The sequence below is a fragment of the Delphinapterus leucas genome, chromosome 15, assembly GCF_059928025.1.
Source record: "Delphinapterus leucas isolate spDelLeu-1000000601 "Yukka" chromosome 15, BTC_Dleu_Yukka2, whole genome shotgun sequence".
Lineage (NCBI taxonomy): Eukaryota > Metazoa > Chordata > Mammalia > Artiodactyla > Monodontidae > Delphinapterus > Delphinapterus leucas.
Genome location: NC_143143.1, coordinates 62,996,490 through 63,009,281, shown reverse-complemented (window position 1 = coordinate 63,009,281; position 12,792 = coordinate 62,996,490). Strand labels below are relative to the sequence as shown.

Below are 12,792 nucleotides of genomic sequence, written 5' to 3'. Positions count from 1 at the left end.
AAACCTACAACTAACATCATAGTTAATAGTAAAAGACTGAATGTTTGCCCTCTAGTTTCAGGAGCAAGACAAGGATGTCTGCTCTCACTTCTATTCAACATTGTTCTGGAGGTTCTACCTAGATAAGAAAAGGAAATTAAAATCTGGATTGGAAAGACAGACATAAACTATCTTCATTCACAGATGATATGACCATCTACACAGAAAGTTTGATGAACTCTACAAAAAAGTTACGAGAACTAACATGTGAGTTTAGCAAAATTACAGGATACAAGATCGAGAAACAAAGTCAATTATATTTCTATATACTAGCCATGAACAATTGGAATTAAAACAATGCCATATTGATAACATAAAAAATATTAAATACTTTGGAATAATATGACAAAGGATGTATAAGATCTATACACTGAAAACTACAAAATATTGCTGAGAGGAATTTTTAAAGATATAAATAAATGGAGAGATATATTCTGTTGGAAGACTCAGTATTGTTAAGAAGTCTTTTCTCCTCCAAATTGATCTATAGACTCAATGAAATACCAATAAAAATCCCTGCAAGATTTTGTAGAAATTGATACGGTGATTCTTAAAATTCGCATGGAAATGTTAAGGACTTAGAATAACTAAAATAACTGTGAAACGAAACAAAACAAAGCAAAACCAAAGCAAAGTTGTAAATCCCATGCATTTGTGATAGGAAGCGTTTGTGATAGGAAATAGTAACATGTGGAGCCTTTGTCAAGCCCCAGTAGAAAAATCACAGCACATACCCCTTGGAGTTCTAGAACAAAGCCATGCCATCTGCTGCAGAGAACTATACATCATTTGGAAAATAGCACCTAGCTTGACACCAGCACCTGGTAGGTAGACACTTGTGTCTGACCATGGCTATCAAATAACCATGAGGCCAGAACTACTTCTCATGAGTGGGTACAGCCAGGCCCAGAAAATAAGCCCAAAAGTCAGGTGGGCCCAGGAGCAACCCAGCATACATTGGAAATGTCATATCCAGGATTAGGCCTGAGCAGTTCAGAGGGCACAAATAAGGTGCACAAGCAGGTGGCCCAGACGCCATGTCATCCTTCACTGTTGCACTGACACCTCTTCCTCAACTAACTTCTATGGCCTCATGGAGGTTTCCTCTGACCAGCCGACAGAGGAGAAAAAGTCTGGAATTTGATTCATGAATGGATCAGCTTGGTATGCTGGTATAAGAGGAAAATGGTCTGCTGCGGCACTACAGCTCCACTCGTGAGGGGCCCAAAAAGGGGACCAAATCATCTCTCTGGGCAGAGCTTTGGGTAGCGCGCCTGTCATCTACTCTGTGCAGAGAGAGAAGTGGCCTGAGGTGAGGCTAGACATGGGCTTGTGGGCAGTGATGAAGGGCTCCTTGGTCAAAAGGACTGGAAGGAACAATATTGGATGATCAGGGATATTGGATGGGTCTGGGGAAAAGGCACATGCATGGACAATGTGAGTGAATACTGCTATAAATGGAATTTTTGTGTCCCCCTGAAATTCATATGTTGAAACCTAACCCTCAATGTGATGGCATTTGGACGTGGGGCCTTTGGGAGTTGATTAGATCATGAAGTTTGCAGGATGAGTGCCCTTATAAAGGAGACCCCAGAGCAAAAGATGGCCATCTATGAACCAGGAAGCAAACCCTCAGCAGACACTGAATCTGCCGTTTCCTTGATCTCGGGCTTCCCAGTCTGCAGAACTGTGAGAAATAAATTTCTGTTATTTACAAGCCACCCAGTCTATGGTATCTTGTTATAGTGGCCCGAATGGACTGAGACATATACAAAGGGTATGAATCTTTTTTTTTAGCATCTTTATTGGAATATAATTGCTTTACAGTGTTGTGTTAGTTTCTGCTTTATAACAAAGTGAATCAGCTATACATATACATATATCCCCATATCCCCTCCCTCTTGTGTCTCCCTCCCACCCTCCTTATCCCACCCCTCTAGGTGGTCGCAAAGCACCGAGCTGATCTCCCTGTGCTATGCGGCTGCTTCCCACTAGCTATCTATTTTACATTTGGTAGTGTATATATGTCCACGCCACTCTCTCACTTCGTCCCAGCTTACCCTTCCCCCTCCCTGTGTCCTCAAGTCCATTCTCCACGTCTGTGTCTTTATTCCTGTCCCATCCCTAGGTTCATTAGAACCATTTTTTTTTTTTTTTAGATTCCATATATATGTGTTAGCGTACAGCATTGGTTTTTCTCTTTCTGACTTACTTCACTCTGTATGACCGGCTCTAGGCCCATCCACCTCACTACAAATAACTCAATTTCGTTTCTTTTTATGGCTGAGTAATATTCCATTGTATATATGTGCCACATCTTTATCCATTCACCTGTCGATGGACACTTAGGTTGCTTCCATGTCCTGCCTATTGGAAATAGTGCTGCAGTAAACACTGTGGTACATGACTCTTTTTGAGTACCACACTGTTATGGTTTTCTCAGGGTTTATGCCCAGTAGTGGGATTGCTGGGTCATGTGGTAGATCTACTTTTAGTTAGTTTTTGTTTTGTTTTGTTTTGTTTTGGCAGTACACGGGCCTCTCACTGTTGTGGCCCCTCCCGCTGCGGAGCACAGGCTCCAGACGCACAGGCCCAGCAGCCATGGCCCATGGGCCCAGCCGCTCTGCGGCATGCGGGATCCTCCCGGACCGGGGCACGAACCTGCGTCCCCTGCATTGGCAGGCGGACCCTCAACCACTGCGCCACCAGGGAAGCCCTATTTTTAGTTTTTTAAGGAAACTCCATAGTGGCTGTATTAATTTACATTCCCACCAACAGTGCGAGAGGGTTCCCTTTTCTCTGCACCCTCTCCAGCATTTATTGTTTGTAGATTTTTTGATGATGGCCATTCTGACTGGTGTGAGGTGATACCTCATTGTAGTTTTGATTTGCATTTCTCTAATGATTAGTGATGTCAAGCATCCTTGCATGTGTTTGTTGGCCATCTGTATATCTTCTTTGGAGAAATGTCTATTTAGGTCTTCTGCCCATTTTTGGATTGGGTTGTTTGTTTTTTTGATATTGAGCTGCATGAGCTGCTTGTATATTTTGGAGGTTAATCCTTTGTCAATTGCTTCATTTGTAAATATTTTCTCCCATGCTGAGGGTTGTCTTTTTGTCTTGTTTATGGTTTCCTTTGCTGTGCAAAAGCTTTTAAGTTTCATTAGGTCCCATTTATTTATATTTTTTATTTTTATTTTTTTTAACATCTTTATTGGGGTATAATTGCTTTACAATGGTGTGTTAGTTTCTGCTTTCCATTTCTCTAGGAGGTGGGTCAAAAAGGATCTTGCTGTGATTTATGTCATGGAGTGTTCTGCCTATGTTTTCCTCCAAGAGTTTGATAGCGTCTGACCTTACATTTAGGTCTTTAATCCATTTTGAGTTTATTTTTGTGTATGGTGTTAGGAAGGGTTCTAATTTCATTGTTTTACATGTAGCTGTCCAGTTTTCCCAGCACCACTTATTGAAGAGGCTGTCTTTTCTCCATTGTATACTCTTGCCTCCTTTATCAAAGGTAAGGTGACCATATGTGCGTGGGCTTTCTATCCTGTTCCATTGATCTATATTTCTGTTTTTGTGCCAGTACCATACTGTCTTAATTATTGTAGCTTTGTAGTATAGTCTTAAGTCCAGGAGTCTGATTCCTCCAGCTCTGTTTTCCTTTCTCAAGATTGCTTTGGCTATTTGGGATCTTTTGTGTTTCCATACAAATTGTGCAATTTTTTGTTCTAGTTCTGTGAAAAATGCCATTGGTAGTTTGATAGGGACTGCGTTGAACCTGTATATTGCTTTGGGTAGTATAGTCATTTTCACAATGTTGATTCTTCTAATCCAAGGACATGGTATATCTCGCCATCTGTTTGTATCATCTTTAATTTCTTTCATCAGTGTCTTATAGTTTTCTGCATACAGGTCTTTTGTCTCCTTAGGTAGGTTTATTCCTAGGTATTTTATTCTTTTTGTTGCAATGGTAAATGGAGTGTTTCCTTAATTTCTCTTTCAGATTTTTCATCATTAGTTTATAGGAATACGAGAGATTTCTGTGCATCAATTTTGTATCCTGCTACTCTACCAAATTCATTGATTAGCTCTAGTAGTTTTCTGGTAGCATCTTTAAGATTCTCTATGTATAGCATCATGTCATCTGCAAACAGTGACAGTTTCACTTCTTCTGTGCTTATTTTTTAATTATATGATGTGATATTAATTTCTATTTATGATAGTGATATAAAGTTTCCTTTTAAAAATAAATGTATTTCAAAAAATTAAGTAAAATTGTGTTGATTAAAGAAAATATTAGCTAGAAGGCCTACTGGCAGTACATGGGTATGGCAAATGGTTCAAATGTGGGACCCAGTGATTTCAGCTAATGTCAGGCCCCTGCTCCCCTCCTCCCGCTGCCAGGCCAGGGAATGTCACACCTATCCCCCAGCAGGCCTGGCTCTGGGCCCGCAGGAGTTGGGGACTCACCTCTTACTGCACCACAAGGGACACTGTCTTTCTCATGAGTTTGACCACAGTGTTCATGGCTTCATTGACCAGTCCAACGGGGCTGGAAAAGGGAGGAAACTGATAAAACTCAGTGAAGTTGGCAGAGCAGCCAAGCAGGAGAAGTGGGAAGAGGGTGGAAGATGGTGGAGCACGTTGAAGTCAGGTGACTTGAGTCTCTATCCAGGGGTATCATCACTTAGAACCCCATGTCTGACCAGCAGCTCACCCCAATACCCCATGAGTCTCATCACAACCCTGAGAGCTTATCCATTCATCCATCCATCCATTCATCTATCCATCCATCCATCTATCCATCTATCCATTCATTCATTCATTCAACACATATTTATCGAGCACCAACTATGTGCCAGAAACCAAGCGAGACTGGGGACACAGGGATGAGCAAAGCACAAGCACCTCCTAAACTGGTACCTAAATAGTATATTAAACAAGTTTGGCTAAGTCTGGCTCCTTCCCACCTGCAGCTCTCAGCATAACTGTCACCTCCTCAGAGCAGCCCTCCGTGACTGCTTGTCGAAGGGAGGGCTTTGTATCATAGTGCCCTGTTAAGTGTGCTGCTCTGCCCAGGGATCATTGCAATGTGACACTTTCCTTGTGGGCTCTTTATTAGTGTACTGAATGCTCATCTGTCTGCCTTTCCCTCCAGAGAATAAGCTCCATGAGAAAAGTTCCTTGTCTGCTGTCACCAGTACATTCTCCAGAGCTCAGAACGGTGGCTGCCTGGTACGTAGCAGATGTGTAATACATTTTTGGCTAAAGGAATAAATGAAGTAAACATACAATTAAATATATAATGAAAACTTGTGACAAGAACTCAGAAGGGCAAGAGTAGATTCTTATAAGAGAGAATAGGAGAAACTTTGTTTTAGACCCTGAAGAATGAGACGTACATTGAGATGGCTTGGGGGAAAAGGTGTTCTATGTAGCCAGAGCAGCCCGTGCACAGGTTTTGAGGTGGAAAGAAGTTTGTCTGAGGCACAGAGCAAAAGCTAGCATGTCCAGGGCAGAGTGGGCAAAGGGGAGAGCACAGGGACATGAGGGTCGATGCAGACCAAGCAGCGCCTAGATGGCCCTGAGGAGGGCTTGGGATTCCACCCAAAGTGGAGAGAAAAGCCCTTAGAGAATTTGGAGCAGCAGAGTGGAATGCCATTTTACAGCTATGGACACTGGGACCCAGAGGGCAGGATGAATTCCCTGGGACTATGGGCAAGAGTGTATCCACCAGGGCTCAGGCATTCGGACTTACATCTCAGTCTTTCCAAGCAATAATAGGATGTGGAGACTTTCTTTGATTTTGGGGGGTCTTTAGGCAACCTGTGATCAGATTCCTTGTTGGGGTAGGATGGATTGACTTCCGCTCATGGCTCAGCCTTGTTCCCTGCCAGAGGCAACCTTCCCCTTTCCCCCTGAAGGCAACCTTCAGTTCCAGACCACTTTTCCTCTCTCAGCCATGACCAGAGTCAGCCTTTCTCCCTCCACCCTCTTCCCTGGGCTACACATGCTCTTTCAAGCACACAGTTTAAGATGTAGATTTTGTGGGTTACCAGAGATCAGTGATTTAAATGGAGAGGATTATGTTTTCAAGATCACATTTTGGGAATTTTCCAGTGGGTTGAGGATGATTTGGGGAAATCTGAGATTAGAGCCCATGGTAGGTATTTACTCCTCTTTCTCCCTCCTAACTGGAGGCAAGAAGGTAAACACAGTTTATTATTATTATTGTTATTATTATTATTATTAAGGGACATTATATAATAACAAAAGGGTCAGTTTTTCAAGAAGATATAGCAATGCTAAATGTGCATGCACCTAACAACAGAGCTTCAAAAAGTGTAAAGCAAAAACGGATAAAGCCGAAAGGTGAAATAGGCAAATTCACAGTTATGTTTGGAGAGGTCAACACTCGTGTCTCAGTAATGGGAAGAACAAAGAGACAGAAAGTCAGCATGGGTATTATTATTACTGAGAGCTTAGTATGTGCCAGGCTGAATGCTAAACACTTGCATTTTCTCATTTGGTCAGCACAGTACCTATGAATTAGGTATTACCATCGTCCTCAGTTTACAGATGTGAAAACTGAAGCTTAGAGAGGCTAAATTGGTTACAAAGTCACGAGTTAGTGGCAAAGCAAACTTGACACAAGAGTCTGAACTCCTTTTCACCATACTATGCTCCCTCCCAGGTACAGGAATAAGGTTGAAATTAGGGGTCCCAACTCCTCTGGGAGCCCTGCTCTGCTGAGATGGGTGGGCCTGACCTGTCCGGTAAGGTGAGTGAGATGTTGGCTGGGTCGTTTGTGCATTATTCCACGATCACTGTGGAGACACCAGTCTTGGCATCAGTTTCAATGCTGACACTAGTCTGGAGGTCCAAGTTGAGGCCCAGGTCGACAAGCTCACCCAACAGAGGCCTGCAGGAAATGAGATTCACAGTGAACAGAGATCTAGAAGTCCATTCACATTGCCCACTTGAGTTCATCCATCTGGGTGGACATTATATGGGATGTCTATGGATAATGTCAATATGGTCTATTTTCTTTATGGAATCTACTTTTTTACATTAGGAGTTTATTCACCTGGCCACATGGGTTTGGTTCATGTGATATTTCTATACAGTATCACACTGATAATTAAAATAAAAATAATAGTTAACATTTATTGAGCACAAATTCTGTGTTAGGTGTTTCAAAAAAACTATTTTACATGGATTGATCCTTTGAATCATTACACCAATACCATGAGGGAAAAGTATTATTATTGGTACTGGTACCTGGTATAGAGAAGTTAAGTAACTATCCCAAGACCTCACAGGTAATGAATGATGAAATCATAGTGCAGTTAATTTATAAAGACTCTTCTACACATCCTCATTTTCCTGTCTCTGTATCTGATTCCAGATTGGAGATCCATCGGCCATGCCGCACTGCCTCTCCCAAACCTCAGATTCTAACGCCTACTCATAGGGTCAGGGTGACGTTAGTGGTGATGGGGATACTCAGGCTAGCGCCTTTGCCATCAAGAGTCACTTCGAATTTGATATCCAGGATGTGGACGTTACTGATTTTCAACCTGTGCAAAAACCACAGTTCACCCTTGTCACTCCTCATGACAGCCATTGCTGGGCGCTTCTCATGATGCCAGCATCGTGATGCGCATATGAACCTCACTGACCTTGCCTGATTTGGTCTTCATGGGAGCCCTGTTCAGAGGTTTGAATCTCTCCATTGGATGGCGTGACATACTGAGATTCAGACAAATGTGGTTTCCCCCAAGACTCCAAGGGTAAATATGTGCCACAGCCAGAATTTTTTTTTAATTGAAGTATAGTTGCTTTACAATGTTGTCTTAGTTTCATGTGTACCGCAAAGTGATTCAGATATAGATACAGAGATAGATAGAGGTAGATAGAGATATATATTTTATTTCAGATTCTTTCCCCTTATAGGTAATTACAAAATATTGAGTATAGTTCCCTATGCTATGCAGTAGGTGCTTGTGGGTTATCTATTTTATATATAGTAGTGTGTATATGTTAATCCCAAATTCCTAATTTATCCCCCCACAGCACTTTCCCCTTTGGTAACCATAAGTTTGTTTTCGAGGTCGGTGAGTCTGTTTCTGTTTTGTAAATAAGTTCATTTCTGTCATATTTTAGATTCCACATATAAGTGATATCATATGACATTTGCCTTTCTCTGACTTACTTCACTTAGTATGTTCATCTCTAGGTCCATCCACGTTGCTGCAAGTGGCATTATTTCATTCTCTTTTATGTACAGTCAGAATTTGAACCCAGAACTGGTGGACTCCAGAACTTCATGTGTGGAGCCACCTATGTATTGTGAATTCTGGTTTCCTCTCTCCTGACGGCATTCAGACTATATATACTCAGCTATTTTCAGAGAAGACAAGTCTTATTCCTTGGAAAAGTGGCTTTAGGCACCAGCAAACAGGTAGAGGTAAGGGTAAAGAGAAGCTTCATCCTGACCCTGAAATCACAGAATGAGAAAGCCCAAACCCATGAGATGCCCAGATAGGTCCTGCAGCCCTGCCTGTAATTTACCCAAACTCTGGTAGAGCTGGCCTCAGATGACTTCCGCTCTGCAGGGACACACAAGATTTATTCACCTTTCTGTCTTTGACCTTAATCTTACGTCCCCTAAAGATATGTATTCTCTTTTCCTGGAACAAAGATTTCTACCATGAAGCAGTGACTCACCCCATAACATTTTCCACTACTTGAAAAATTTTAGAAAGGACTTTGTCCAACAAGTTCTCAGCTTCCTGGATCTTCTGCTGGGCCTCCTGCCAAGATGTGGATTCCTGGAGCGCCTCCAAGTCAGCCTTCAATTTCTGAAGGATAGCTGTAGAAACAATCTCCATTTAGTGTGATACACAACTTATGAAGCAGCTACTATGCACCAGATACTAAATGAGACCATTTGCCTAGGTTATTTCATTTAATCTTTATAACAACCACATAAAGTAGATATTATTATTGTCTGCACTTTCAGATGAGGAAATAAAGGATCAAAAGGTTAAGAAACGGGCCTAAAGTCACACAGCTACGGAGACCTTGTTCCTTCCATGCTGCCTTCTCACTAAGATATACTCATCATTCGTCAACAAAGCAATCGATCCAGTGACCCGGCAATAGATATTGATTGCACATCAGCTTCTAGTAGTGAAGCTCTAATGAGATGCTCACACAAACAAAATAAACTTAGAATAAACTAAGAAATGGAAAATCTAGAATCGAGGAAAATATATGGCTCCAACTCATGAAAGTGGCAAATAGGAGTCCCTGGATGACAGCTTCGCAGCAGGCCTAGAAAGCAATAATTCATACAGGAGCAGGAGGACAGAGTGTCCTAAAGGGGGATCTTCAGGGAAAAGAGGGATTTGATAGAGCAAATGGCATGGCAGAAGTAGGATGGCACATTTGAAAAGAAAATAATTCAAATAAGAAACAACAAGGCAACAACTCGCTCAAGGAGGAAAAAAAGGCTACAAGACAAGATATGTAATCATAGCACAGCAACATGGCTCTGCAATGGACAGTATCTATCTACCTAGTTATAATGACGCAAACAGAGATGGAAACTACATCTGGTCCTGTAACTAACTAGGTGACCTTGATCCAGACACTTCTGTTTCTGAGCTCAGTTTTATCGGCAATGAAATTGGAGAGTGGATCCCTTCTGTATCTTTGAAAGTTGCCTAAGCCCTGGCAAGGTTTGAAGGGCAGTCATGTACAGAAGTTAGTTTCTCCTATAAAGAATGTTTGTCAGTGTGCTGCTAATGTTTCCAGAAAATGAAAAGCAGGCCAAGTTCTTTTAAGAAATCATAATTATAAGGAGATATATTTAAGTAGAAAGGTAGGTAGTTTTAAAGCTACCTAAGCTAAGTAGGGCTCAATTTCCAATCAGTTAATACAAATTACTAAGCTAATTGAATGACCCAACAGAAGAATATTCTAAAAATATAAATAAAATATTTGAGTTAAAATATGTAGATTCTTTCGTAATTAGAGAAATGGTAAGTGAAATGAATTATAACCTTTCATCTGTAAGACTGGCAAAATATTTAAGTTTTCCATACCAGTGCTGTCAAGGGAGTAGAAAAAAAGACTATTGGAGAAAATGTTAACATAGGGGATTATTTGTCAATATCCAATACAATTAAAAATGTGCATACCTTTTGAACTTTTGAAATGTCACTTTTAGGAATTTATCCTATGCATGTATTAGAAAATTTACCGTGATATAATATGTAAAGTTTTATATATTTAAGCATTGCTTGTTTCTAGAAAAATTAAAAATGAATGAACCAGGAACCAAATCACCACCTCTCTCAGGAAACCACCCATAAAGAGCAGCGCCTAAGGAAGAAAAAAGGAGTGATCAGAAGAGCCTGGGGGCAGGACGGGAGTGGGGATGCGGACCTGCTGGAGGGTGGGCTTGGGGATGCGGGGTGGGGGGTAGGCTGGGACGAGGTGGGACAGTGGCGTGGACATATATGCACTGCCGGGCGTGGAGTGGATGGCTGGTGGGGGACAGCCGCGTGGCGCAGGGGGATCGGCTTGGTGCTTTGTGGCAGCCTATAGGGGTGGGATGGGGGGGTGGGAGAGGGGGAGATGCGGGAGGGAGGAGATGTGGGGACATGTGTATATGTGTGGCTGATTCACTTTGTTGTGGACCAGAGGCTGGCATGCCGTTGTGGGGCAATTGTGCTCCAATGGAGATGTTAAAAAAAAAAAAGAAGAAGAAAGAACCAACAAATCACAGTGAAAATGAAAACAGCAGGAAAAGTATTTGTCTCAAATGTTAGAGCAATGGATTATTATGTATAATATATAAAAAGTTTATCCTAATGTATAAAAATATTATAAATGCCCCCTTTATGGTAAATGAAATAAACAACAAAATGTAGATAGTAAGCAAACAGGGGAAAATGTTCAGGCTACAGCAAACTTCAAATTGAACAACAAAGTATATTTTTATATCAATTAACTTGGCATAGAAGATGTAATAATAGTACCATTGTTTAAAGTGAAATTGATGAATACCTTTGACAGTGGATACAAAGTAGGAACATGGCAGTATGTATTGAGAGTCATTAAAGTGTTCATACCCTTTGACCCAGCAAAAAAAAATAATAATAATAATTTACCCTAGATATACAAAATTGTGAGAATGGGTAACATTTTTTACCACTTAAATGACTTCTTTTAAATGAATAGATTGTACACTTTTTAAAAAAAGAGCAGCCCCTGGTGGCAGCCTTTGGTAATACAGGCATAGTGTTTAGGAGGCAAGCTCCTAGTTGCCACTGATCATCCCTCTTGCTGACTCACGTCCAAGTGTACGGTCAACGGTCTCAAGTCCTTTATCGAGAACAGGTTTCAGCTTGCTCACAACATCATTGCCGAGATCCTCAAGAAGAGACGCTGAGGTCCCAGTGAGCAGGCCACACAAGAGAATAAGTTTCCAAAGCTGAAACATCTTGTCCTGACACCTGGACAGTCATGGGAGGAACAGGAGTGAGAATTAACTGTAGAGAAAAGGGATCTTTGATGAGCACCTATCACTCTTACACTCAACAGTCCTTTAAGATCGATGTGGTTATCTCCTCTCTTACAGATGGCCAGCACAGGTCAGAAATCTAGAGGAACTTGCCCAGACATACACAGCCAGTGAGTGGAGGAGCTGCTATATGACAAGTCACACTTGACTCCAAGTCAATGCTCTTTACACAGAGGTCCTTTGCACATACTGTCTTCTCTGCCTGGAACATTTCCCTCTTCTTTGCCTTTTTACCTAAGTCACTTCCTACTGACTCTCTAGCTTTAGTAAGACATCATCATGTCCTCTATGAAACCCAATCTAGGCCCCTCCGCAGAGTCTAGGTTTAGGGGGCCCCACTCCACCATTTTGCTGCCTTCATTCTCTGATTGGAGTCCTGGGTACCAATTAGTGATGACTTGTCTGTCTTTCCCACCATGCTGTGAACTCCTTAGAGGAGGGATTGTGACTTATTTCACTGTTGAATTCTCAACCCATAGCAAAACGCCTGTGCCTAGTACAGTACAACAAAATAAAGGTTTGCCAAATAAAAGCATGAACAAATAAAAGGGTGCCACATCATGACACTGCATTGCTCATCAGTTTGACACTTCTAATATAATCTATCTATTTCTTAATTTCCTATTTTGAAAATAGTAGCTAATTCAAGTGGCCCTTCCCTTTGCCTCTTGCCCCCAACACCTTCTGAAGGCCTCCATGTGGGGAGACATTAATGGGGAAGTCCACCATTCACAGGTTTGGAGGAAAATACCAAATCCTTGCTCCCCTGCACAGTCTCCTGGAATTGTGCTGGGTGGTGATGGCCCTTATATGGTGGTGATGGGATGGGAGGCTGCCCATGGAAGCAAGCCCTGGTTTCAGAGCTATCCAAGGAGACTCCAAAGAAAATAACCCCTGTCCAGAGTGAACACAGAGACTTCCAACCCAAAGGTCACTGAGGATGCTTGAACTGGAATGGATGGATATGGAGAGGACTTTGTGCCAAGACTAAGATCAGGTTCTCATAGAGCCTCCAGCTGCCAAGACGGTTGCCATTGTGGGTGGGGGCTGGGGTAAAGACTGAGAATGGATAGAATTGATGAGTTGGAGAATGTTCTGGCAGGAGGACCCACAGGGATCATCCAGCCTAATTCTGTCTTCATTTGGAAGCTCAG

At 41.9% G+C, this 12,792-nt stretch overlaps 1 protein-coding gene across 1 annotated transcript; it reads right to left on the bottom strand.

The window, feature by feature from the left end:
• Positions 1-1,225: 1,225 nt before the first annotated feature.
• On the bottom strand, positions 1,226-12,532 carry BPIFA2 (BPI fold containing family A member 2). Its single transcript, XM_022592713.3, is given in 5 exon segments — positions 1,226-4,594; positions 6,812-6,964; positions 7,515-7,622; positions 8,773-8,917; positions 11,422-12,532. Coding segments are annotated over 5 exon segments (732 nt in total). The 5' UTR covers positions 11,558-12,532; the 3' UTR covers positions 1,226-4,404.
• Between the last annotated feature and the right edge of the window lie 260 nt (positions 12,533-12,792).